The 26,719-nt window shown below is 47.7% G+C and overlaps 1 protein-coding gene across 2 annotated transcripts; it reads right to left on the reverse strand.

Annotated features, from left to right (window-relative positions):
- On the reverse strand, positions 1–25,591 carry ASB1 (ankyrin repeat and SOCS box containing 1). 2 transcript variants are annotated; one of them, XM_032762295.2, is made up of 5 exons: positions 25,434–25,583; positions 18,890–19,031; positions 16,582–16,884; positions 7,444–7,829; positions 1–5,792 (listed from the first exon to the last, which is right to left on the reverse strand). In XM_032762295.2, exons 1-5 carry the CDS (start codon positions 25,480–25,482, stop codon positions 5,665–5,667), a joined length of 1,008 nt encoding a protein of 335 aa, XP_032618186.1. In that variant the 5' UTR covers positions 25,483–25,583; the 3' UTR covers positions 1–5,664. The 2 variants fall into 2 exon arrangements, with proteins under 2 accessions (XP_032618186.1, XP_032609078.1); XM_032753187.2 differs by lacking the exon at positions 16,582–16,884 and having other exon boundaries at positions 25,434–25,591.
- Positions 25,592–26,719: the final 1,128 nt, after the last annotated feature.

Raw genomic sequence — 26,719 nt, forward strand, 5'->3', positions numbered from 1 at the left:
TCGCTGACAGATGGATGCATGTCTTTATTTAGTTCATTCATTCCAAGTTCATCCCAAATCTTCACATCTCACCCTCCCACCATCAAAACAGGTCCCATGTAACAACAGGGGGCCAAAAACAACAGGCTTGCCCACAATCTCCATCACCCCCCACCCCACGGAACACTGTGGGGACAATGGCACCTTGCTTGAAAGCCACAGGTTTCAAACACATTTAGGGGCACAACTCTCTCAGACTGGAAACCACGAGCCACTAAGTAAAACAGGCTGTCAGGGAGTTTCAACCTGGGCAACATTTGGGGTATGTCCCTGGAGCCCCAAGTTCCCTCAGAGGAGGTGAAAACTCCTGCTTCAGAGTCCTTCTTTCTATCCAATCACTTAAAACGTTCCATAGAAAGAAGAAAGAAAAAAGAACTCCCTTGTTCTTGAAATGCGCATACCAAGATTTCACACAACCAAAACTTCCACCTGTTGAAATAAACAGTCCACAAAATTAAGGCATTTGGGGGCAATTAGAGGGAAATAAAGCATTTATTAAAATTACAATAGCATATCAAAAATGTTCATTATGCTTTTGAAGGCTCTTAACTAGGCACAAGGGCAGAAACAGTCATGGTCCCGGCCACTGCACGCAAACACGTGTTGATTACCAAAGCAGGAAGGGAAACAGAGGGCTGGTGGTGAGCATTCTCTTCAGCAGGTCCCCAGGCACCAGGCCCCCTCCAAGTCATGCCTCACATGCCCAACAGCAAAGAGAAGCAGTGGGAGCTGTGCAGACACTGCAGGGCAGGGCAGGGCACTGCCAGCTAAATTACAGCAGCAACTGTACACACGAAACAGCTTCTTCATAAACACCATTCTCAAACTGGATTTATGCACATTCATACACTACCTAGTATATCTAAGAGATCTTGAAATCAAAGCAACATAAAAAAGAGAGATTCGCCTGCATTCCAGGCACTGAGCAATGACATGTCAAGGCAACAGAAATCCCCCTCCTGCCCCCACTCACTTCTCCATCCCACTGTCTGCCAAGAATTTATAGTATTTATTCCATACATCACTGTGCACTTCAAAATCTGCACATTCCTCTCCATGGAATTCTCCTGGGATGTGAATCCCACCAACGTGCATCATGTACGCATCTAAACTGTTTCATTCCACACTGAGAGATTCGGGTTTGGAGCGGAAGGAGGGGAGTGAGGCGTAAGTGAGAAAGGAGGTCACATGGCCCAAACAGGTACTTCCAGGAGGCCAATCCCAGCAGGCGGGGATCCAGGCCCCTGGAGGCCAGGCCTGCTTGCCGAGTACAGACAGCCAGGTGAGGAGGCAGAAGCTGTAACCCCAGAGCCAGAAGACCCACACTAGTGTCATCATCAACATACAGGGGCGCCACAGGCTCCCAGGACCCAGGTCAAGGGGCAGTCCTCACCGAGAAGGCCACACCAGCTTCCTGTGAGTGTGTTCCACGGATCCAGGGATGGCCAGAGGCCCATCACCACGGGTGTTTGCACTTCCTAAAACCGCACGCAGCGATCTCCAAACTCGTTCTTGGCCATGAGCAGTGACAATGCTGCAGTGCTGTCTGCCAGTGTACAGGCTGTTTAAGAACCCAAGAGGAATTTCTCACCAATACGTAAACACTCACCACAGCTAGACTGTGGTTCCCTGACTTTGGGAATTCAGAGACCGGCGAACTTAAGAAGAAATTCTGGGGCTGACAAACAGCAACCAACATTTTGTTTTGCAACCAAGAGCATTTCAAAAAGCAAAAATATTGCCCTCTACTTTTACCTTCATTACATAAAAGGAAATTTTATCATCCAAATAAGGAAGAAAATAACTTCAGAATAAAAAACAATCCTTTAAGTTAAACAAATGTGACTTCATCAATTATTTACCATGTTGTTCTCATACACCTCACCTGCATAGAGCGCTCTGTCCCCAGTGCTATGCTGTGGGCCACAAGGACTCTGGCCCATCGGGGTCCACAGTCCAGCCCGGATCTCCCAGGGTCACAGGTTCATCCAGCCCTGTCACTACCTCAAATGCGTTTTCACTAAGAGGGACAAGTCACCAGGACAGCAGTTTACACGCACATGGAGACTGCTTGCATAACACATTGCTTCCCCCGTGACCCCACAAAACCCTGCCGGAAAGGCACAGCAGGAAGCCTTGTCCCTGTCTCAAGTGGAGCCGCCTCTGTGAATAGGGACTTGGCCAAGGCCGCACGGATGGCAGCAAAGCACAGGCCAAGCGTCTCTCTCAGGAAGGCTCTTCCTTGGCTCGGTCCTCTGTCCGCTGTATCCTCCTCTCTTTCTCTCAAGAACTTCTCATTTGAAGAGTCAATTCATTGAAAAAGGAAAAAGAAAACTTACTAAAAACAATTGTTCCTTCTCTTTAAAATTACCTGTTTAACAAGTACATTTTAACTAAATTTTCAAATGTCAAAAGAAAACACCAAAAAAACAAGCATTGTTGCCTTAAACACTTCTCTGGAACAAGGCAGAATATAAATAAATAAATAAATAAATAAATAGCGCGAGTGATGCAGAGTCACAGAATGTGGGTGATATTGATGGGTTTATCTAAAACCCCTCACCCGGTACTGCAAAGCTGAATTCTCAGAGGTATCAACGTTGTCCCCCACCCCACCACGGCCCAGCCCAGCCCATCTGTTGACAGCAGCCAAGGCCCAGGGCCCAGGACTGTTCCACGGCCAGCAGCTGCCCTAGCAGTGGTGACAGTCAGATGCTTCTGGGATGCAACCAGGGACAACCTTCAGGCTCCTTCCCCCTGGCCCATCGAGCCCCCCTCCTAGCGAGGACTCCGGGCCAGCCAGGCAGCAGCCTCACTGAGGACCATGTTTCCCTGCACCGTGGGACTTGGGCACCCCAGAGCTTAGGAAGGTGATTTCCTAAAGTGCTTAGGTGGAAAGTGCTACTCTTTCCTATTCTGTATCCTGTCCTTGCCAATGGAAGAAAAAGGGAGCTTTAGTGAAGGGAGTGTCACTAAAACCCAGGAAGAATGACCTTAGCTACCCACCCTGTTTTCAGATTCATATTTGGCAGCTATGAAACAAGACACCAAACCTCCAAATTGTTTGGATTCTGAGAAAATTGGCAAAGGCTGGCTTGAACAGAGAGGAAGTTGAACATGTCCTCTGCAAATGAAAAGCTGAGACCCTAGACACCTGCAGGCCAGCCAGGACAAGCCACAGGCCAGGGATGGGCCGTGAGAGGCCCCCTCCTCCAGCTCATTCTCTCCCCAGACACATCATTCCCTAGCCAGGTCTGGGTGAGGCTTCTCTGCAAGGGTCCATTCAGTCCATTCCTCCTAGAGAGACCAGGGCAGTGACCTGGTCCCTCCGAAACAGGCCCTGGGCTGTGCAAAGGAGCATGACGCCCACGCTGCCACATCTGGGTCCTTGCCTCTGTGCAGCCCGAAGGTCACACCAGCGCACTCATGCATGGAACTCCCACAAGGCAGCATTCCCAGGTGCCGCTTCCCAAAAGGTCCAAGAACTGAGCCACCTCCTGCACCGGAAGGGCTGGGGAGGCCTCGTCCTTAACAGGCCCCTGCAGAAAGTACTCAGTAGAGCAGAAGCAGAGCATGTCATGTGTCTACCACATGGCTCACCTCAAAAAAAGCCACCCTCCTCTCCTACACTGAGCCCAAAGGGTGGCAGGAAGAAGAGGCTCAAGGTGGGAGGAGCTACACAGTAAGCCAGTAAAGAGCCAGAGTGCAGGGAGCTAACCAGCCTCCCTGAAGGCCCCTATCAGCCCTACCAGGGTGATGAGCCACTGCCTACGACCTCCAGTGACAAGGCCCAGTCCATTGTGGTGGCTCCAACTTCCATATCATCATTCCTTAACTCCCTATAGCTCCTGCCCCAGCCACACCCCCATTTTTGTCCTAGTCCCACTTTGGAACCACAAAGAACACGCCTACCCCCTCTCCCGGGCTAAAGCCCCTGCAGCACCCGGCCCCGGCTGTCCTGGCCCTCCCCAGCTGCTCACCACCTGCGGTTCCTCTCCTAACTTGGGAAGACCCTCCTGGCTTCAGCAGGACCCAATCCCAAGCTCCCCTCGGGAACAGCACACAGCCCACATTTACACAACCATCACAGCTTCTAACAGTGTCACCTCGGCTGAGGAAACACCTCCCGGATTGCATTTTCCCCTCTGAATCACCCGAGGACTGTTCTTCCCTTCGGAACTGCATCTGCACATACACGGGTCAGCTGGGGTGACCCACACAGAGCCCATTTGTGACACAGGGGGTTGGGGGTATAGAATTCTATCCTCTGGCTGTAGAACGCAATAATGGCCAGGCACTACCTGCCTACTAAGACGCACAGTGATGCTACTAAGTAAATAAAACGATATTCATTGTTCAATTTTTACAAATTGGATTTCTCTTATTACAGAAAATCTAAACACAGACTTGAAATCTGCTCCTTCCTAAATATATCTGAAGTCTAGAATCACCATGGATCCACACAATGGTCATCATGGGCTTCAAATGACGAAATGTGATTCACTGGCAACAGCAGCAACTTGGGAGGGCTCTGAGGCTGCAGCCACCAGCCCACCTGGCTGTGCAGCCCTGGGTGAGGGGAAGCCCCACCTACGCAGCCAAAGCTATCAGCAATGATAACCCCGGCCATCTCTCTCCCGGGAAAGACTTCTGACCTCACTGCTATCCCCTTGCGTAGATTCTAGAAGCAGCGACCAAGACAAAAGAGAGCAATCAACCAACCGCCAGATGTTCTGTCCACTGGACAGCATGCACCTGGAGGCTCAGAACCACCCAGAGGACTCACCGCATTTTTCACTTTCTGGTATGTGTGGGGGATAGAAGACAGCGCCTCGGGCATTTTCCTCGCCTATCAGAACTGGCAGTGAATGCTGTTGGAACGGTCCTTGGTCCCAAGGAAGGCAGTCATTTCCTGGGGAGTTTGGTGTGGGCCTCCTAAAATCAATCACTGGAAGCTCCCTAAGGTGAAGTGGCAGAAAAATCGTGACACCTGATGAGAGGCACAGTAGGTATCGGAACAGGTGCCGTGCAGCCAGGAAACCACCCTTGAGTGAAGACACTCACTATGAGACCTCCACCGCAAAGACAGAATACTGAAGTGGCAAGGAAGGAGCGTGTATGACAAGTGCATGTGTCACCCCAGGAGCAGGGAAAACAAACCAGCAAGTTCATGAACTGCATTTCTGTCCTCTATTTTGCTTACAAAACTCCCTTTTCATTGAGATACTAGAAGGCTTTAATCGAACCATCAAATTGAGAAGTAGAAAAATAAAGAGAAGCACAGTTCCAGAAGTGCTAGGAGTCTTCCCTACAGGGAAATGAGTAGGCCTCCAACCTCACCCCTGCATGTACCTATTCCATGGCCCGTTACATTAATATGCAACTGAAAATCCAGAACAGAGAACTTGGGAAAAACAATAATAACTTTAGTATGAGCCTCTCAGTTACAATGACCCAAAGACTGTTCAGCGGCCCAGGCACCTGCGGAGCAGTGACAGTCCACGAGGACATCTTCTGCAGCAACAGCCATCAGGAGACCACCAGCAGCACAGCACTCAGGGCTCGGTGTCCACCTCTCTGCAGATCGCCTTCTCCCTCGCTGGAATCAACCGCAGCGCTTGAAGTCTACTCATGAAGTAGAAACTTCTTTATGGGGTCTGGCAGAGGCAGCGAAGGAATCAGATGAAGCCGGTATTTGCCAAGAGCTCTTCTCACAGCCACACGGCACAGACACAGCAAGGTTCTGGGAACACCTGGAGGTCGTAGGAAGAAAGAGAGGGATAGAGGAAGGTTCATTCTATCCCAGTTCTAGAGAGAAAAGGCAGCTGGGACTGGCAGCCAGAAGTGCACAAATGCTCACTACCAACTTCAAAATGCTCAGTAAAACACAAAGTGATGGCTTTTCCTGATGGATGAGGAGAGCAGGCCCCAGGGAGGAAGGTCTTATTATCTGCTCCTTCCGTCGGAGGAAGGAGCGAAACCTTTCCAGCCTCGTTAACCCAGGGCATCTGCTCCCTGGGTCACAACTCGACCATGTTTAATGCACTAGAGAAAGAAATCAGAGTGGACCACTGAAGGCTCCAGCAGGTGCGGGCCGCGGACACCCAGCCTCTGTCAGCCTCTTCCCTTAGTCAATCCCTGAAGCTCCACCAGTGCCTGGGGAACACAGGCCGAGCAGTGCTTGAGGGGCACAGGCTGACGACTTTGCCCCCAATGAAAAGAGCGCAGCCAAGTTCTGTCTCGATTAGCGAGGAAGCTGAGGAGTGGAACAGTCCTGAACGCAAGCTGCTTCTTCTATCACTATAGTTCCCAGCTGACCATTCATTAACTATTTGTGGGAAGGCTACACAGGAGCATGCTTTAATGAACTGGTTTAAGGAAGTCCAGTAACAGAAACACAATGAACTGAAAGTCCTTTGAGAGGCAGGGAGAAGGAAGAGGTCATCAACCTGGATGTCTCAAGACCCAGACTGGGAGCGGTGGGAGGGGGTGACATGTGGGCAGGAGGTTAAAGACAACACATGAGGTCAGTGTCTGAATCCCAGAGAGCCTCGGATAACAAGACCAAGCTACGGATCAATTCCAATCTCTAGTGCTATTGATGCATTCATCATTAACAAAATCTTTCTTCATAAATAAGCAGACTAGGAACTTCATTGTTACAAAACTTAGGCTTATCACACAATCCAAAGTAGCGATACTTGAGTGCAATTGAAGAAAGGAGAGTAAGGAACCCTAGAAAGCCCCGCTTGCAATTTGTTTTAAGGGCTCATTTAAAAACCAGGCATAAAAGAAGTCAGGTCTATAAGAATCTGGGGCCACAGGTCAGAGCAAAAGGATAAAGAGAATATAATTGCAGGCCGGGGCAGTGGCTCGTGCCTGTAATCCCAGCAGTTTGGGAGGCTGAGGCGGGCAGATCACTTGAGCCCAGGAGTTCAACACAAGCCTGGGCAACACAGCAAAACCTCCTATCTACAAAAAACACAAAAATTAGCTGGGCATGGTGTGCGCCTACAGTCCCAGCTACTTCGGAGGCTGGGATGGGAGGATCCCATGAGCCCAGGAGGTCATGGCTACAGGGAGCCATGATTGCGCCACTGCACTCCAGCCTGGGTGACAGAGCAAGACCCTGTCTCAAAAAAAAAAAAAAAAAAGAGAGAGAGCATAATTCTAGGAGTTCAGACAACACACATGTACTTTTAGAGATTCCCTGGTATCAATTCTTGGAATTCAGGAATTTAAAAAGAGAAGATCAATCTGAACAACCACCTGGAAAACCGCAAGTGCTAACTGAAGATTTTGGCCAAGTGCTCAGTTGGAGGTTTTTGTTTTTTGTTTATTGCTACATCTTGATTCATTCAATCAACCCAGCCCACAAGTCAGAGCTGAACTCAAGCCACTTACTTCTGGCCTCTTTAAAGACCTGCAAGGCCTCAGGGTCCACCTTTCTTCTTCCTCTCGACTCTGGGCCCAGCGATTCCCACTTCACTAGATTCAGGTTGGCCCCAAATTCTACCAGCAGGCTCACGAAGGCTGCCTCACAGCCGTGACGCAGAACAGCATCCATGACGCACCCAGGGGAGCCCCTGTAGAATCCCTGTGTGTTGACAGGACCATTGCAGTTGAAGTCGGGGTTCGCTCCAGCCAGGAGGAGCAGCCGGAAGCACTGAAGGTTGTGGTAGGCTGCGCTGATGTACAAGGGGCAGACCACCAAGGAGGTGAGCCGCCGGGAGAATCGGGGCTGGACATCAGGAGTCAGGTGGTGGTTGACGTCAACATCAGCCCCGTACCTGCAGGGAAGAAAGGGAAAGTCAGACCGTGCAGGGGACTGACCACAGCCCACAGATCCCACAGATCCCACAGCCACCCTGAGCAGAAGGCCTTGATTCAGTGACACCAGGCGCTATAGGAGACTCCACAGATCAGATAGCTTCATTACGTCCAGCAACATAAGGTAGCAGGAAAGAACTTGGAATCCCCGCACATAGAAAAAATCCTAAGGAAGTCCTTCAAACCTTTGAAGGTCCAATAATCCCAAGGCTATTTAAACTATTTCAGAGCAAAGAAAAAGAAGAGAGCCTTACAAATTCATCTGATGAAACTGGCACAATAACCCCAAAACCCGACAAGGGCCAAAGCATAAGAAAAACTACCAGCTAATTTCACTTAGGAGTATCAACTTTTAAATCTTCAATAAAATTTTAGCCGAAGAGAATCCTTAAGTATATTAAGAAAGCAATATACCATGACCTCATGGGAGTTATCCCAAGAATGCACAGGTAACTCCAATATTAGAAACTCTATTAATAGAATCCATTGTAAAATGAGGCTGAGGGGAAAATCCTCTGAGTATCTCTGCAGATGCAGAAAAAAAAAAAAGGTGGGCATATGACAAAACTCAAGAGCTATGCATGTTTAAAAATGCTCAATAAAACAGAAAGTGATGGCTTTTCTTTAACATGATAAAACATACTCCCTCAGGCCAGAAGTCAGCATCTCATTTAACAGGGAAAGGCTAGATGCATTCTGGCCAAAGCTGGAGCAAGACAGACTCCTGCTTTCCAGCCTCCTATTGAACACTGGTGTTAAAGGTACCCTGTGCAATCAGGCAAGAGAAAGAAATTAAATGCATAAAGTTGGAAAATAAGAGGTAAAAATTTCCTATTTTCAGAGGATACAATGTGTCTGAAAAGCCCTAAATAATATGGAAAAAACAACTAACAAGAAATGAAGAACTTTTTGAAGTAGCAGGTTGTCAAACCAATAGGCTTCATATAAAAAGTAGAAGGGAAAATTCCATTTATGATAGCAAAATAAATTTTACAATGACACATCTAAGCATAAACTTAACAATAAATGTCCAAAATGTGCATAACGAAAATGATAAACTACTACTTAAAGTCAACAAAAGCAGACCTAAGAGAATGGAAAGACATACCACAGTACTGATTAGGACTCAACATCAAGAATATAATTCTCCCAAAATTTATTTTATAAATGAAAATGTCATTACTAGAACTAAATAGTTCTAGTAATGTAATAGTTGATCACAAACATAAATAAATAAAAATAGCATCCCTTGAGCTACATTAGTTGATATATGAAGTTCATCTGTAAGATCAAAGAAGATGAAAAAGTCAAGCAAGAAGGGGGTGGTGGGAGGCATCCACACCATAAGTGAAGTTTATTATGAAGGCTAAAAATAAAACTGTGGTATTGGTATGTGAACAAAATTGACAGAATGATGGAACTTTACAGAAAATCTCGAAATGGGCCAAATTGCATATAGAAATTTCATATATGATAAAGGCAGCATCTCAAACAAGGGAGAGTGTAGATGTTTTACTAAGTGTTTTTTGGGGTAACTGAACATCCATATGGAAAAAGGTAAAAGTATATCCATTCACCATAGCATATGCCAGAATAAATTCCAAACTGACCATAACTTAAAACATAAAATATGAAACCATGCAAAAACTAGAAAAAACCTCTAAGTAAAATTTGCCTAATTCTGACACAAAATCCACAAATAAAATGTTTTTAACATGAAAATTTTTAAAAGAAAAACTCTTGCATAGCATAAGCATGACAAAACAACATAAGCAAAAGTAAAACAAGCAATGAAAAATTGGGGAAAAATGTTACAAAGGGTTAATACGCTTAACATATAAAGAGCTTCTAAAAGAAAAAGATCAATAGCCCTACAGAAAAATTAGAGAGATGGGGCGGGGCGTGGTGGCTCATGCCTGTAATCCCAGCACTTTAGGAGGCCAAGGCGGGCGGATCATCTGAGGCCAGGAGTTCAAGACCAGCCTGGCCAACATGACGAAACCCCGTCTCTACTAAAAATACAAAAATTAGCCGGGTGTGGGTGTGCCTGTCATCCCAGCTACTCGGGAGGCTGAGGCAGGAGAATTGCTTCAACCTGGGAGGCGCAGGTTGCAGTGAGCTGAGATGGTGCTGCACTCCAGCCTGAGCAACAGAGCGAGACTTCATCTCAAAAAAAAAAAAAAAAATAGAGAGATGGACAGCTACAAATGGCTCTTAGCCACATGAAAAGACGCTCAGCCTCACTCGGAACAGAAATGCAAATTAAAACTATTCTGAGATATCACTTCTCACCTATCAGATTGGGAAAAATCCAAAAATTTATTGACCAGCCTTTTAGGAAACAGGAAATCTCATTCATTGTTTGAGAAATGAAAAGTGAACTTTCCCCCCGTGGAGGGGGCAATCTGTCAATCGCTAGCAAAATTACATATGCATTTACCCTTTGACCAATCAATCACACTGCTCGGGATCTATTTCCAAAATACATCTATGTATGGAAAGATGTATGCACAAGGCAATTCATTACAGCACTATCCATAACAGCTGGAGACAGTAAACCACCCAGGTGTCCACTAACAGGGGACTGGCTGAATGAACTGCAGCTCATCTGCACAACACCGCCCTGTGCAGCTCTGAAAAGGAGTGAGAGGGTCGCTGTACACTGCTCCGGAACAGCCTCCGAGCACAGGAAGAGGGAGGGAAAGCAGCACAGTGAAAGTGTACAGTCCACTACTGTTTCTATGGGGGAGGAGGCAGCAGTGTGCTTATGGTAAACCATGGAACTTTTTAAATGGTTATCTACTGGGGAGGGAGAGAACAGGATCAAGGAGACAAGGATACAAGCTAGATTTCCAAAAATTTATACCTTGGCCAAGCGCGGTGGCTCATGCCTGTAATCCTAATGCTTCAGGAGGCCAAGGCAGGCAGATCACTTGAGGCCAGGAGTTCAAGATCAGCCTGGCCAACATGGCAAAACCCAGTCTCTAATAAAAATACAAAAAAAAAAAAAAAAAAAAAGTGAGCTGAGCATCATAGCATACACCTGTAGTCCCAGCTACTTGGGAGGCTGAGGCATGAGAATCACTTGAACTCAGGAGGTGGAGGCTGCAGGGAGCCAAGATTGTGCCACTGCACCACAGCCTGGGCAATAGAGCAAGACTGTCTCAAAAAAAAAAAAAATTTATACGTTGTTTTATAATTTGACTTCGGAACCACGTAAATTTTTTATGTTGTAAAACAAAATTAAGTAAAAAGCAATCCTCAAAAACTGAAAGCAGCGGGATGTAGTGGCTCATGTCTGTAATCCCAGCACTTTGGGAGGCCGAAGCAGGCAGATCACTGGAGATCAGGAGTTCGAGACCAGCCTGACCAACGTGGCAAACCCCCGTCTCTACTAAAAATACAAAAATTAGCTGAGCATGGTGGCGGGCACCTGTAATCTCAGCTACTCAGGAGACTGAAGCAGGAGAATCGCTTGAACCCAGGGTACAGAGGCTGCAGTAAGCCGAGATCATGCCACTTCTCTAGCCTGGGCGACAGAGCGAGACTCCATCTCAAAAAAAAAAATTGAAAGCAAAAAGAAACACATGAACTCAATCAGGTATCCAGCTGGCGCTATGATGCGCTGCCCACTAGGACATCTTTCCTTTCGGACACACTAAACATCCAGACTCCCATGATCAGCACAGACCATTCCCAGCATTACGTTCACCTGGAAGGCCCTACCTAGGCCAGGACGCACAGCTTGTCAGCAGGGCAGCGTCACACAGCTCTCCACGTGGGTACGCACACAGCCATGAGTGAGGTAACCCCTAGGCTGCCCCTCCTAATCCCCAGTGACAGCCAGATGGGAGGAAACAAATCTCACATAGGGCAGGTGCAGGAGCCACCTGACTTAGAAGCCTCATTCTCCACCAAAGCCAATCTCTAAATGACTCCATTTACTTTATTTGCCCTTGTCACTGTACTCAGAGATGACCAAATATATGGCTCTCTATCAGACGTTTAGGGTTCTTCCAGGCCAAGTGCAAACTACCAATCATTTTTACTCTGAACAGGGATCAGTCAATGAGGGGGCCCTGGCTCAGAGTCAGAGTCCTGACGAGGTGAGAAGGCCACCTGGCATGAGAGGTGAGAGCCCAAACAGGTCACGAGCCATGTATGGGAAGAGGCAGCAAAAGGAGGCTGGCTGGTGCCACACAGGGGACAACACGGACAACACAGGCAGTATGTGGAGGGCAGGGGAACCGGGTTTCTCACTGGTGAAAGGAGAATAATAAATGCAGAAAGGAAGAAAACTAGGATGAACCTTGTGGTGTGAGCCTGGATTAAAGGTAGCCAGGTGAACTCCTGTCAATGTATATAAAGAAATATAAACAGAGATGTGGAATGTACATACAACCTTAAATTGGTCCAATAGGAGGATATGAAAACAGTGATACCCCAAAAGCAACAGGCATTCCTAGTGTCCAAATGTAGGTTTCTGCACACCATTCTTCACTAAAAGAAACCAGGACTCCTTGGAGAAATGACTTATTCCAGGACTGAGGCAGTCAAAGTGCAAGATGAGCCGAGAATATCTTGTTACAGGACAAAGTGAGGAGCTGCTCACAGAATGATTAAGGACATGTCAAAAGGACAGAGATGGCTTGAAGCAGCTATCAGTAGCCAAACTGAGACAATACGAATATCAAAACAAGTAACAATCATAATGAATTATAACTCATTGGATAATATCAGAAACCATGAGTCTACACTAACAAATAAATAAATGAACAAATTAAAAATCTGAGATGAACAGGACATATACATTGTTGTAAAGCACCTCTCCTCAAAATACTACTTACAGAGAGAAAAGGAATAGCTTTACGGGAGCGAAACATGGCAGGCACCACCTTAATCAAATAACGGAAGTGAGTATCGGCAGTAATGGACACACTGCGATCACATGCAGCCTGACAGGAGGGGAATGCGAACACAACCTCCCTTCCCGATTCCTGCCCAAAACGCATGACATGACTCTAATCTGAGTCAACATGAGAGTCGGCACCTGTTTTCTTGAGCTTTTCGTCAGCCCACACAGTCCCGCAATGTCTCACAAGATTCGTCACCACCAAAGTATTTCATTTGTAATAGGAAAGGGCAATATGTGGGGAGCAGCGATGACGGGACGAGAACACGCAGGGTGCAGGGAGGACAGAACTGCGTCACCTTCCGTGCCGCAATCACAGCGCTCGCCAACAGGTAAGGCCAGCAACCACGCTTTCTAACCGTCTCCTCAGCACCATCCTGAGTGTCCAGAGAAATGTTCCCTTGGAACCAAAACTGCTGCTTTCAGGCAGCACAGGCCTGAGGACGAGCACATGGACCAACACGCTCACATGACAATGAAGCTTCCACTACAAACACAAACATCACTCTCTCTCCAACCAACACGCTCACGTGACAATGAACTTCCACTACAAACACAAACATCACCACTCTCCAAGACATTCTAGGAGTGACAGGGGAAGCATTCTAAAACACACAGAGCCAACAAGAAATTGATATTTCATTTCATACACCCAACCAATTAAGCAAAGGAAAACTAGATCTCAAGCAGTGAGGGTTTTTTCTGCTTATTCTTAGGGAAAATCTTCCAAAACGTTTGTAATTTTGGGCAATATGACAATCTGGTATTAGCTGAGCTGTGGGAAAGATAGCCCTTCATCCACTCATAAAAATATACTGGATGAGATCCAGTTAATTTTAATCCTGAATATTTTCCAAATTCCTCTATTGCTTTTAATATCACTGGCAAGGAACCACTGGGAGAACTCAATAAATCAATTTAACTTTTGCACATACAGAAATACCACTCTGTACCTTTTTTCTAAAATATGAGCAATACATATCAAGGGAATTTACAAATAACAAAATGGAGGTGACTTACAGAGGGACAGAAAATTGCAACAGTGAAAGATGAGAGCCCTAAAGGGGAACTGGCACAGGGAAGGCAGAAGCTAAGTTATTTCCAGATAACATCACTGTTCTGTAACTTAACCATATCACTCTACTATCCAAAAGTCAATTATCTTGGAATTTAGAATATAGAAAACTTTTTAATAGAATAATATCTGTTCTTGGTACCACCTTGTAAAAGTAATGTCCTGTGCTCCAGTGAGGGAGTAAGATGTCTTAGTAACGTTTTCACAAGAAGGGCATCTATGGCCAGGCGCGGTGGCTCACGCCCGTAATCCCAGCACTTTGGGAAGCCGAGGTGGGCGGATCACAAGGTCAGGAGATCAAGACCATCCTGGCTAACATGGTGAAACCCTGTCTCAACTAAAAATACAAAAAATTAGCCAAGCATGGTGGCGGATGCCTGTAGTCCTAGCTACTTGGGAGGCTGAGGCAGGAGAATGGTGTGAACCCTGGAGGCAGAGATTGCAGTGAGCCGAGATAGCGCCACTGCACTCCAGCCTGGACGACAGGGTGAGACTCCATCTCGAAAAAAAAAAAAAAAAAAAAAAAAAGAAGGGCATCGGTATATGCACTTCTCGGGCAGCCTGTAGGTAACTCAAAGCAGTTGTGCATCATGAATTGACTGAAATACCCAAAGGGATTTCTGGAACCAACATGGAATTTCACTGATTGACCCTACTCAAAAGCATTTCCAAATTAATAGCTTACATTCTCCAAGGTGCAAAGACATGGGACTGAGGTGGCTTAATCAGGTTAGAAATCCTTAAAAAGAGGGAAAAAGCCCCGCAGCTTTATCACCCTCTAACATAACAACCTTACCACTCTCATTTCTTTATCCTCCCAAAAGCCAATTGTGTAGCTATTTAATTTATAAAACCCTTCAACAGGAAAAACATATTCTCAGTACCTAATTTAAAGACCATATTCTGTGCTGGGTAAAGGGAATCCCAGGTCCCTGCTCATCAGAGCCACCCTGGCTGCAGCCTGTAACAACAGAACCCTTACCTAATCCTTTTCAATACAGAAAAATTCCCCTGAGAACCAGCTACTTAAACTGCACCCCGTCCAAACGCAGAGCAATTTGGTCTCCAGAGTAAGAGAGGGAAAAAAAAGCATCTTTGCTGGAAAGAAGTCACTAGAAAGATGAAAAATAAAAACAATCTGGTTCAAAAAGAAAAAAAAAAGGCAACCATTAATATGATTAAAATAAGACTGTAGGCCAGGCGCTGTGGCTCACGCCTGTAATACCAGCACTTTGGGAGGCTGAGGCGGGTGGATCACAAGGTCAGAAGATCGAGACCATCCTGGCTGACACAGTGAAACCCCATCTCTACCAAAAAAACAAAAATTAGCCGGCCATGGTGGCAGGCACCTGTAGTCCCAGCTACTCAGGAGGCTGAGGAAGGAGAACTGCTTGAACCCAGGAGGCAGAGGTTACAGTGAGCCAAGATCGCACCACTGCACTCCAGCCTGGGCAACACAGCAAGACTCTGTCTCAAAAAAATAAAATAAAATAAAATAAGACTGTAAACCTAGTATAATGGAAGAGGAAAGCAAAAAAAAAAAAAAAAACATGTAAGAAGAAAAGATATCAAATGGAAATAGTTACAAAACAGAAAGATAACAGAAACAGACTCTAACATCAGCTATAGCAATAATGTTCACTGTATTAAAAAGCAAAAACTCCTAGACAAATAGTTCTACACAAGCACAAAAGAACTACTGAAACTCCCTAAGATTAAAACTAAATATTACATAATGCCATGTAAGTGGGTGTTAAATAAAACTAATAGTACTCTTGTTTTGATAGAGCATAATACGTAAGCAGGAACTTTTATGAGCTCAATCAGCATCAAAATTTTCAAAGCAAAACCTATTCAAAGTACAAGGGGAAAAAATGGCAAAATCACAAACGTGATCAGAGACTAACAGAATTCTTTAAATTTCTGGCAGATCAAATGACAAAATGTAAAAAAAAAAAAAAAAGAGAGAGAGAGAGCGCTAACCTAACAAAGTATAATATGTAAACAAAACACCCATGGTCATGTATTTGTTTCAAGCATTCACAACAATGTAGTCTGACATTAAAAAATAAGAAGAAGCCAGCATTGTGGTGCACCCCTGTAGTGTCAGCTACTAAGGAAGCTAAGGCAGGAGGGTCACTTGAGCCCAGGAGTTTGAGGCTGCAGTGAGCTATGATCACACCACAGCACTCAAGCCTGGGCAACAAAGTAAGACCCCATCTCAAAAACTAAACAAAAATAATAATAATAATAATTTTTTTACTTCAAAGAATCCCCAAAATGAAAACTATATGGTCCATATTATCTGAGCATAACACAACAAAAAGCATTATTAAAACCTTATCTTCCATAACTCTAAGAACAAAGAGGAAATCCACTTCAATTAGAGCTATTTAAATAATAACGAAAAAGCTTAGAGAGGATGGTCAAAACTGCAGTAAAAGGTAAATTAACGTTGCAAGTTTGCATTCTTGAGAAAAAATGAATAAGCAATCAACTCAAAAGGGAAAAAAAACTAAAAATTAGAAAAAGATAAAAGTAGATGTAAAGGAACAGGTAAGCCGAAAAACAAAGAGACCTGATAAAGCCAAGAGGCAGCTCTTTACAAAGGCCAGCAAAACAGACGAGTCATCTAAAGAGCCGAATTCTAAAGACAGAAAAACTGCAAATACAGAGAAGAAAAATAAAGTGGCTGCAGGAGCCAGGCGAGCTCCGCAGTACTGGCCTGATGAGGGCCTTCAGGATGTCGGCCCGGCCCACACGAGAGGCATGGTAGACGGGGGTGCTGCGATGGTGCCGGCTTCCGTTGGGGTCTGCGCCAGCTTCGAGAAGGATCTGGGTACTCTCTAGGTGCCCGTTCACCACAGCCACATACAGGGCCGTCTGTCCTTTTACGTCCACCAGATCCACCTCGGCCCCCTTCCGGATGAGGAAGTCCACACAGTTCCCATGGCCTGCAGTGGCCGCGATTCGCAACGGTGTGCAGGGGAGCCAGCCACAGCACCAGACAGACTTCTCATTGATGCGGCTGCAGGAGGAACACAAGGGGGCTCATGAGAGGCAGCCGCAGGACAGGGACGGGCTGCACTGCCCCCCTCACCCTGGCAGCATGGACACGGTCCCCCTCTGGTTAATAACGCCTCCACCTGAGCTCTGCCTTCTAAAATGCTCTCACACCTTTCCCCTGCGGGACCTGGGCATGGCAGGGCAGGCATTACGAGCCCCATTCCAGAGACAGGAAACTCAAGGCACCTGCAGAATGATCAGCACCAAAACTAAGATCTCTAGTTCTTAGACTTCCTGACTGCCGTCCGAAGTGCCTTCCTCTACAAAGGTGGGAAGGGTCTGCCTGGGAGGCAGTGCCGAATAAACAGCGCACTCGCCCGGGAGTCTGGGTAAGAGCCCCTAGGCTGCTCTTCCCCAGTTACCATCTGTGAAGGCTTGAGGCTGGGCCTCTCTAGGCCTCAGCATCCTCACGGTGCCTATGTAGGCCCCCAACCTCTAACACTGCACAAATGATGGCCTGAAGGAATCACTAAGGTGGCATGGGGGCTACACCCCTGGCCCAGAGCGGCAGAGGAACCTGTCCAGACTCAGCTCTCGGCAGATGTCACAATCGGACTGCAACTACCTGCCCCACCCACCGACCCAGCAAGGCAGCAACCGCAACGGGTTCACAGCGAGCTCCCAGTGTCACTAAGAACAAAGCTCAGGGGCCCAGAGCACCAAACCAGGGCCCAGGAACATGCAGCGGAAGCAGCTCCCAAGCCAGCCCTCGGGGCTCCTCCGCCAGCTGCGCCTAGGCTCTGACTGCCCAGGAAAGTCGAGGAGCACTCCAGGAACTCATCACCAAAGAAGTAAATAGCAATGGGAAAATGTAAAGAACCAGAGATGCCCTGAGCCTGAGTAAAAGGAGGAGGAGAAACAGTGCTGGGAAATACTACATGGAAAGACGGGCTGAGACGTCACCAAACTCTATTTCATTCTGTTACATCTGCAAGTTGAATTAAGGTTTTCTTTGGGCTTGAGTCACCCACTTTAAATATCTGTGCGTAATCCATCTGTCTTCCTATGACAGTCCTTTCTGGTATTTTTCTTTTAAATACTGATATCTGTTCTGATGAAATACTGCTAAGACACTAGAAGGAAATGAAGAAATACATTCCTGTACTATTAGAAATCCTTTTCTTGGGAACTATGCAAAGAAAAGTTGTGGCATTAGGCTCAGCACGAACACGTAGGCATTGCTGCTACCACCGCACTGGCATTTGGGTCCTGAAGGGAAAGCGGAAACACAACAGCAGCATGGATAGTTCCTGGCTGCCGCTGAGTTTAAACTCTAGCTGGGACTGCAACCTTAGACCCGCAGAACAATCAGAGAACACTCCACAGTGCAGGCAGACTGTGCTCCCCCAGGCGTCCTGAGCAGGGAGAGGGAAGGGCAAGCATCACTTGCTGTGAAGGAAGGGCTGGAGCCATTTTGCGGGGACAGGCAGAGTTTGGCAAGGCCAGGACAGGGGACCACTGATGAGGGGAACAGAAAGGAGAAGGCTGATGAGGTAAACGGGCCTAAGGCTGAGGCCCAGGTCCCGGGGAGAGATGACTGAGGGCCTGAGAAGCTAGAGGAAAGGGCACTAGGGAAGGTGGTGACGCAGAGTGAATGTACAGAAGTGCCTGCAATCAAGAGCCACGAGAAACGCAAGATGGGGCGGGGCCGCCACTGAAGAGGGAAACAGTGGTACCTTCAGGAGTGACATCAGGAGGCTGAGGCCCACAGAAGGCCAGAAGTTGCCAGAAAACACTAAGGTCAATGGCAGAGCAGGACCTGAACTCAGGTCTCCCTGCCCACACTGTCTGGCTGTCTCCTACAACTCTGACCATGCTGCCTCAGTCTCCTTTATCCCCGTCCTCTAAAGCTGGAACACATTCCTCCCAACATCAAGGTCTTCATGTGCACACGGACTGTGGGGCTCAGCTTCATGCAGACCTTCAGTGCCTGAGTACCCGCACCAGCCCCGGGCAGCGCCGCTCACCTCCGGTAGCTCTCCTCTTGCAACAGGCTCCTGAGGGTCTGGAGGTCCCCGACGTAGGCTGCATCATGGAGCCTCGTGTCCTCACAGTGCTCCAGCGGATGATCACAAAATTGCTCCCTCAGCCACTCCTTCAGATTACGACCTGCACTGAAGAGAGGGGCTCCTGTTAGCTCAGGGAGGCCCTGCCAAGACTAACCGAAAGGAGGTGCCATCTGCCGCGAGCCTCCCCTCTCCCAGCCACGGGGCACCTTCAAACACTCAAGAAATAAATCACAAGCTGGGCATGGTGGCACGCCTATAATCCCAGCTACTCAGGAGGCTGAGGCAGGAGGATCACTTGAGGCCAGGAGTTCAAGACCAGCCTGGGCAACACAGCAAGACCCTGTCTGTAAAAACAAAAGAAATAAATCACAGAGAACAGTAGAAACCTTCCCTTATTAAACTAGCACACTCCTGACACCAACGCTGACAAGAATAATTTTTTAAAAGTTGATGGGGCCCAGGAACTATAAGCCAAACCTACCGAAGAATAAAGAAGCAAGATCCTGAAGAAAATATCAGCAGATTGAATCAATATTGTGTCAAAGAATCCACTGATAAGTCAAACCTGAAGAATACGGATGCAAGATCCTAAAGAAAATATCAGCAGATTGAGCCGGGCGAGGTGGCTCACACCTGTAATCCCAGAATTTTGAGAGGCCGAGACGGGCAGATCACGAGGTCAAGAGATCAAAACCATCCTGGCCAACATGGTGAAACCCCATCTCTACTGAAAATACAAAAAATTAGCTTGGCGTGGTGCCGCGCACCTGTACCCCCAGCTACTCGGGAGGCTGAGGCAGGAGAATTGCTTGAACCCGGAGGCAGATGTTGCAGTAAGCCAAGATTGTGCCACTGCACTCCAGAGCCTGGCGACAGAGTGAGACTCGGTCTCAAAAAAAAAAAAAGAAAGAAAGAAAATATCAGCAGATTGAATCAATATTGTATCAAAGAATCTAGCAAATATCTTAGTACTGGCATTTGGGAATATCTTAATACTGGGAAACTATGAAGGAGAATATAGTCATCTCCTTCACTACAAAAAAGACATACGGCAAAATCCAACGGCTGAGCAAATGCTGCTATCTGCTACACAGGTGACTACCTACCACGCTGCCCGGGCAATGGCCACAGGGAGGCCTGCCTAAGAAACTCCTCAGACAGGCGCACTTGACCATAGAGAAGTCCCACCTCAGTAAAAACGAAGGTTAAAAATACATGTACGTAAATATAAATCCAGCCCATTTAATGAAGACTATAAAACTCAAAGACAACACAAAAGAACAGAATAAGCAGAAAAAACACCAAGTACTTGGATTAAAACATTCAACATTCAAGGAATTTTAAATAAAGTGTGAACCACTTCTCTGGGGTTTTGTTATCAGATGTCACAAAAAATATTCTAAAGTTTATTTTAAAATATAAGGGAGAAGAACTTTTTTGGTTTTTAGTAAGTGTACAGAGAAAAGACCTACCTTACTAGGTAACAGAACACTCATCAGAATAAAAAAGAAAATCAAACCATCAGCTGCCCAGAAAGATCTCAGTATAAACAACTTAATACAGGCAGCCTTCATTTCACTGCATTTCACCTTATCAAGCTTCACAGGTAGTTGTGTTTTTTTACAAATTGAAGGTTTGTGGCAACCCCGTGCTGAGCAAGTCTTTTGGAGCTATTTGTCCAACAGGATGTATCTATTTTGTGTCTTCTGGGTCACAATCTGGTAATTCTTGCAATATTTCAAACTTTTTCATTATTATTTTATCTGTTACGGTGATGAGTGATTTGTGATGTTACTACTGTAATTGTTTTGGGGTGCCACAAACTATGCCATATGAGACAATGAACTTAATCCATCAACGTGGTCTGTGTTCTGACTGCTCCACCAACCAGCTGCTCCCACTCTCTCCTCAGGCCTCCCTGTTCCCCAGACACAATATTGAAATTAGGCTAATTAATAACCCTACAACGGCTTCTGCGTGTTCAAGTTAAAGAAACAGTCACACATCTCTCACTTTAAGTTAAAAGCAGGAAATGATTAATTTTAATGAGAAAGGCATGTGGAAAGCTGAGAAAGGTTCAAAGATAGGCCTCTTGTGCTAAACAGCCAAGTTGTGAATGCAAAGGAAAAAGAGCTTGAGGGAAATCAAAAGTGCTATAAACACACAATTGATAAGAAAGCAGAACAATCTTATTGCTGATATAGAGGAAATCTGAGTAGTCTGGAGATACGATCAAACCAGTCACAACATTCCCTTAGGCCAAAGCCTAATCCAGAGCAGGGCCCTAACTCTCTCCAATTCTCTGAAGCCTGAAAGAGCCGAGGAAGGTGCAGAAGCAAAGTGTGAAGGTAGCAGAAGTTGGTTTGCGAGGTTTAAAGCCATCTCTATCACACAAAAGTACAAAGTGAAGCAACAAGTGCTGATGTGGACACTGCAGCAAATTATCCAGAAGACACAGCTAAGATAATTGATGAAGGTGGCTATACTAAACAACAGATTTTCAATGTAGAAGAAACAGCCTTCTATTGGAAAAAAGGATGCCATCTAGGACTTTCATAGCTAGAGAGGAGAAGTCAATGCCTAGCGTCAAAGCTTTAAAGGACAAGCTGACTCTCGTTAGGGGCTAACGCAGCTGGTGACTTTAAGTGGAAGTCAATGTTCATTCACCATTCCAAAACTCCTGCCTGTGCACTATAAATGGATCAACAAAGCCCAGGTGGCAGCACATCTGTTCACAGCATGGTTAGTGAATATTTTCAGCCCACTATTGAGACCTACTGCTCAGAAGATTCCTTTCAAAATAGTACTGCTCGCTGACAATGCACCTAGTCACCCAAGAGCTCTCATGGAGATGTACAAGATTCATGCTGTTTTCATGCCTGCGAACACAGCCATTCCACAGCCAATGGATCAAGGAGTCATTCTGACTTTCACGTGTTATCATCATTTAATACATTTTGTCAGGGTATTGCTGCCATAGGTAGTGGTTCCTCTGATGGATCTAGGCAAAAATGAACTGAAAGCCTTCTGGAAAGGATTCACCAATCTAGATGTCATTTAGAACATTTGTGATTCATGGGAGGAGGTCAAAATATCAAAAGGAGTTTGAAAGAAGTTGATTCCAACCCTCATGGACGACTTCGAGGGGCTCAAGACTTAAATGGAGGAAGTAACTGCAGATGTGGTGGAAATCACAAGAGAACTAGAATTACAGCCTGAAGATGTGACTGAACTGCTGCAATCTCATGATCAAACTTGAATGGATGAGCAAAGAAAGCAGTTTCTTGAGATGAAATCCACTCCTGGTGAAGATGCTGTGAACACTGTCATAACGACAACAAAGGATTTAGAAGGCCACATACACTTAGTTGATAAAGCAGCAGCAGGGTTAGAGAGGACTGACTCCAATTTTTAAAGAAGCGCTACTGTGGGTAAAATGCCATCACACAACATCTCATGCTACAGAGAAGTCTCATCAAAGGAAGAGCCAGACAATATGGCAAACTTCATTGTCATCTAAGAATTACCACAGCCCCCGATAAGTCAGGAGCCATCAATACTGGAGCAGGACCCTCCACCAGCAAAGACTGTGACTCACTGAGAGCTCAGATGATGGTTAGCATTTTTCAGCAATAAAGTATTTTTATATTAAAATGTGTACATTTTTAGACATAATGGTATTATTGTACTCGTTTTTTTGTTTTTGAGATGGTCTGTGGCCCAGACTGGAGTGCAGTGGCGTGATCTCAGCTCACTGCAAGATCCGCCTCCTGGGTTCACATCATTCTCCTGCCTCAGCCTCCCGAGTAGCTGGGACTACAGGCGCCCACCACACTCGGCTAATTTTTTGTGTGTGTATTTTTAGTAGAGAAGGGGTTTCACCATGTTAGCCAGGATGATCTCGATCTCCTGACCTCGTGATCCGCCTGCCTTGGCCTCCCAAAGTGCTGGGATTACAGCCGTGAGCCATGGCGCCTGGCCTACTACACTCTTAATAGACCATAGTATCATGTAAACATAACTTATATATGCACTGGGAAACCAAAAATTTCATGTGACTTGGTTTACTGCAGTATTCACTTTATTACAGTGTTCTGGAACTGAACACAAACTATCCCCAAGGTATGCCTGAATGTGATAAACCGGCATCACAATCAGCGAGAATGGAAAAGAGTATTCAACATATGGCATTTGTACTATTAGATACTTACTAGGAAGTAATTGAGTTATTCACCTCACATCATAACCCAAATAAACTCCTGAAGATTTAAGAGTTTTGTAAAAATAGTTACACAGATTCATGTGTAAGTAAAGAGCAAAAACTCAGACTGCTTGGATTCCAGTCCCTGCTCTGCCATGCTGTCCTAGTGTGAGACCAGACAGGCAGGTATAAAGCACCCGCTCCCTAAGGGGACTCTTTCCAGATGCTGATATTGTTTTTTATATTAAAATTAATCTCTTTTGAGTACTACTGTACATGAGACGCAACCACAGGTAAAATGCGGGTGGTGAGTAAGTGTCCGGGCTCTGCAGGGTTTGACAGTCCATCGAGTTGCTCATGCTGACCCCACAAGCAGACCCGCCGCAGATCAACACGCCGGCATGAACAGCTCTTTAAGCCACCATCGCAGTCTTCCTTCAGTAACTATCCTCCCCTGTAATTACTCCACAGTTGCGGTTACTATAGGGTGAAAAAGTTCAAAGTCGGAGTGGGAAAGATTCAGGTGTAGGGCAATAACCAACAGGTAAATGGCGGCCACAGGACTTCTGCTGAGCCCTCTTCTGGGCCCCCCCTGCTGGCCTCTTGTGCTATCCATTCCTGGCCCTGCTCAGAGTAGACTCAGAATCTTTCCCCAGCTCCAGATTCAAAAGCAACTTCAAGTTTGTGTTTTGCTGATCAACTACTCCAATGACAACACAACTGCCCCTGGATAGCACTTAAGCTTCAACTGAAAATCTGTTGCCCCTCTACCCGAGGCCGAAACACAGTGAATAACAAAACAGCAGTGCATGAGGATATAAAAAGGAGCCCTCAGCCGAGTGTGGTGGCTGCCGCCTGTAATCCCAGCACTTTGGGAGGCAGAGGCGGGCAGATCACCTGAGGTCTAGAGTTTGGTATCAGCCTGGCCAATATGGTGAAACCCCGTCTCTACTAAAATACAAAAATTAGCCGGGCATGATGGCCAGCACCTGTAATCCCAGCTACTAGGGAGGCTGAGGCCGGAGAATCGCTTGAACCCGGGAGGCGGAGGCTGCAGTGGGCCGAGATCACGCCACTGCACTCCACCCTGGGCAACAAGAGCGAAACTCTGTCTCAAAAAAAAAGGAGACCTGTGCAGCCGACAAAGCCAGTGTTTATTCCCCAGGACTCCTCTTTATACTGGGAAGTAGCTGTTGGTCCTCTTTTTCCCACGGAACACCTATCATTCCGTCTCTCACTCTCACATGAGATGACATACTAGACCCTAAGGTCCTGGCTGTCTCTGAAGTCAAAGTCAACGCCAACCAAAGCCCAGGATGGTAGATGCTTTGTCTGGCTTGTTCTTCTGGTCATTGCAGTATCCTCCGCTGGGTCTAGCCAACAGCAGGTCTTCAATACAAGTCTGTTAAATGACTGGAAGGAGGTGCAGAGGGAGGGATGAATGGAAAAGCCTATCTGCACCAGTCTCCAAGTCAATCTTTTGAGATTTTTAAGAAATGTATTGGTTTATCACTAAGAAGGAGAGGAACCCCTCCAAAGACAAATATAGGCATGTAAAGAAAGCCCAGAACACAGGAAACTATTGGCGCGAATGGCAAGCTCAGAAATTCGGCAAGAAGGAACTCCCACCACACCACCAGGAAACGGGAACCCGTCCTGACCGCTTCCTTCACATCTGCATGGTAGGGACACTTCAAGGTGGAGACCCGAAGTAGGATAGTTATTTTGGAAGGTGGGTGAGAGCCTTTCTATCTGCCTCCTTTGCTGGTGGGCCAAAGGCCCCTGGACATGTGTCACTGACGAGCTCGCTGGAGACGGCGTCCCCGTTGTCCCTGGTCTGTGTCTGTGGTGGGTGGGAAGGCTGCCCCGCTGTATCACCGGACACGCCGTAGGCGGCAGAATGGTGGAAAAGTGCCTGCCCTCCCTAGGGCTACCCTCTGGCTGGCTTTCCCTTTCTGTGCGCTCAGAGCTGGAAGGTGGCCCACGTCCTACTTTTGCGGTTGGGTCATATCAAATCTGCATCGGCTAACGGGAAGGAAGTTACGAACAAGTTCCACTGGAAAGAAAATCTAGCGCGGGGACTGCACTCGAGGCCGAGGAGCAGGCAGCGCGTACGTGGTGGGGTCGCCCAGCACTGCGAGCCGCGCTGAACCCGACCCCCGGCCTGCGGGGCGCGGCTCCCTGGCTGCCCCGTGGACCTGGCCAGCCCGGGACGCGGACGCAGGGCCTCGGCAGGGACGCCGGAGCCAGCCCTCCGCCATCCCCACACGCCCCACGGCCCAGCGGCCGCGCGCACGTTACCTGCGGAGCCCGGCCCTGCCCTCCCGTCTGGGCTGCCGCCCTCCGCCATGGATGCTTCGGCCTCCGCGGCCTCCCCGAGCCCGCGCGCGCCCCTTGAGCGGGAAGCAGAACGGCCTGCGACCACTTCCGGCGCCGAGGGTGAGGGGGCGCGTCGGGGTCGCGGCTTCCGGCGGGCGCGCGCCGGCCTCACTGGTTTCCGGGGCCGCGCAGGGGCCGCGCCTCCACTTCCGGCCTCGCTGCCTAGCCAGGTGCTGGCTGGTCCCTTCGTCCGGCGAGAACTTCGCGAGTAAGCGACTCTCGGGATGCTGGCCGCGCTGTGGTTTCCTCACATAAGCAGCCAAGGAGTCGGAAAGCGTGTTGCCTGAGGCAGCAGCCTGGGAATTTCGGTCGGGCGGGCCGTCCCCACCCCCGCGGACGGGGCGTGGCTTCTGCCAGATGTGGGCGGGGCCCAGAGGGCCGCGGCGGGCGGGATCCGGGCCTCGGCCGGGCTGGCTTGATCCCCGCGGGTACCCCCACTGGCCACGAGCAGCCCCGGGAGGGTGGATTCGGAGGCGCGGGGACTGGTGAGGGCCCACTGCAGGGCTGAGCGTCGCAGCGTGCTGTGGTTTTAGATGAATGCTCCCCCAAATCCCTTCCATGAAGCCCGCAATCAGCTCCGTAACTGATGACAGCCAGTGGCTGAATAAATGAATGCATTCGTGAACAAACGAGTAACATTTCTTGCACACTCCCAACTTCAAATATCGCAGCGTCATCCCACCATGAGTATTGGTGTTCGTCCTTCAGCACGGATTCCCTTGGCTCCTCCCATTCTCCCCTGCTGAGTTTAACAGCGGGGCCTCATGCAGGCGGAGGATTTGTACACGGCACAGCAGGAGGCTGATGAGGGAGTCCGGAGACCCCAGCAGTCGTGGGCGTGAGCTGCTGGCCCATCCGTGTGTACAACATTACAGACTGGAGTAAGGGAAGCCGCAGGCGCAGCCCCGCGAGTGTCCCTGCTGGGGCTGGCCCTGGGTGGCCCAGATGCACCGGGTGGGCCCACTGGGGGCAGACCTGGCAGGCCCTGTGGGGGGTGGAGGCGGGAGTGGGGGTACTTCCTACAGTGGTGTTTGGTCTTGATAACAGCAGAGAGCACCACTGGCATGAGGGACAGGTGACTCCGATGATGACGCTGCTAGGCCAGGAGCCAGGGGTGTGCCCAGCCCCTGGCTCCACCACAGCTGCACATCCTGAACTCTTGGAGCTTCAGCAACTCCGAAACTTGAAGCCGACTCACGTGTTGTTGG

Source organism: Hylobates moloch, unplaced genomic scaffold, assembly GCF_009828535.3.
Source record: "Hylobates moloch isolate HMO894 unplaced genomic scaffold, HMol_V3 SCAFFOLD_1, whole genome shotgun sequence".
In the NCBI taxonomy this organism is placed as follows: Eukaryota; Metazoa; Chordata; class Mammalia; order Primates; family Hylobatidae; genus Hylobates; species Hylobates moloch.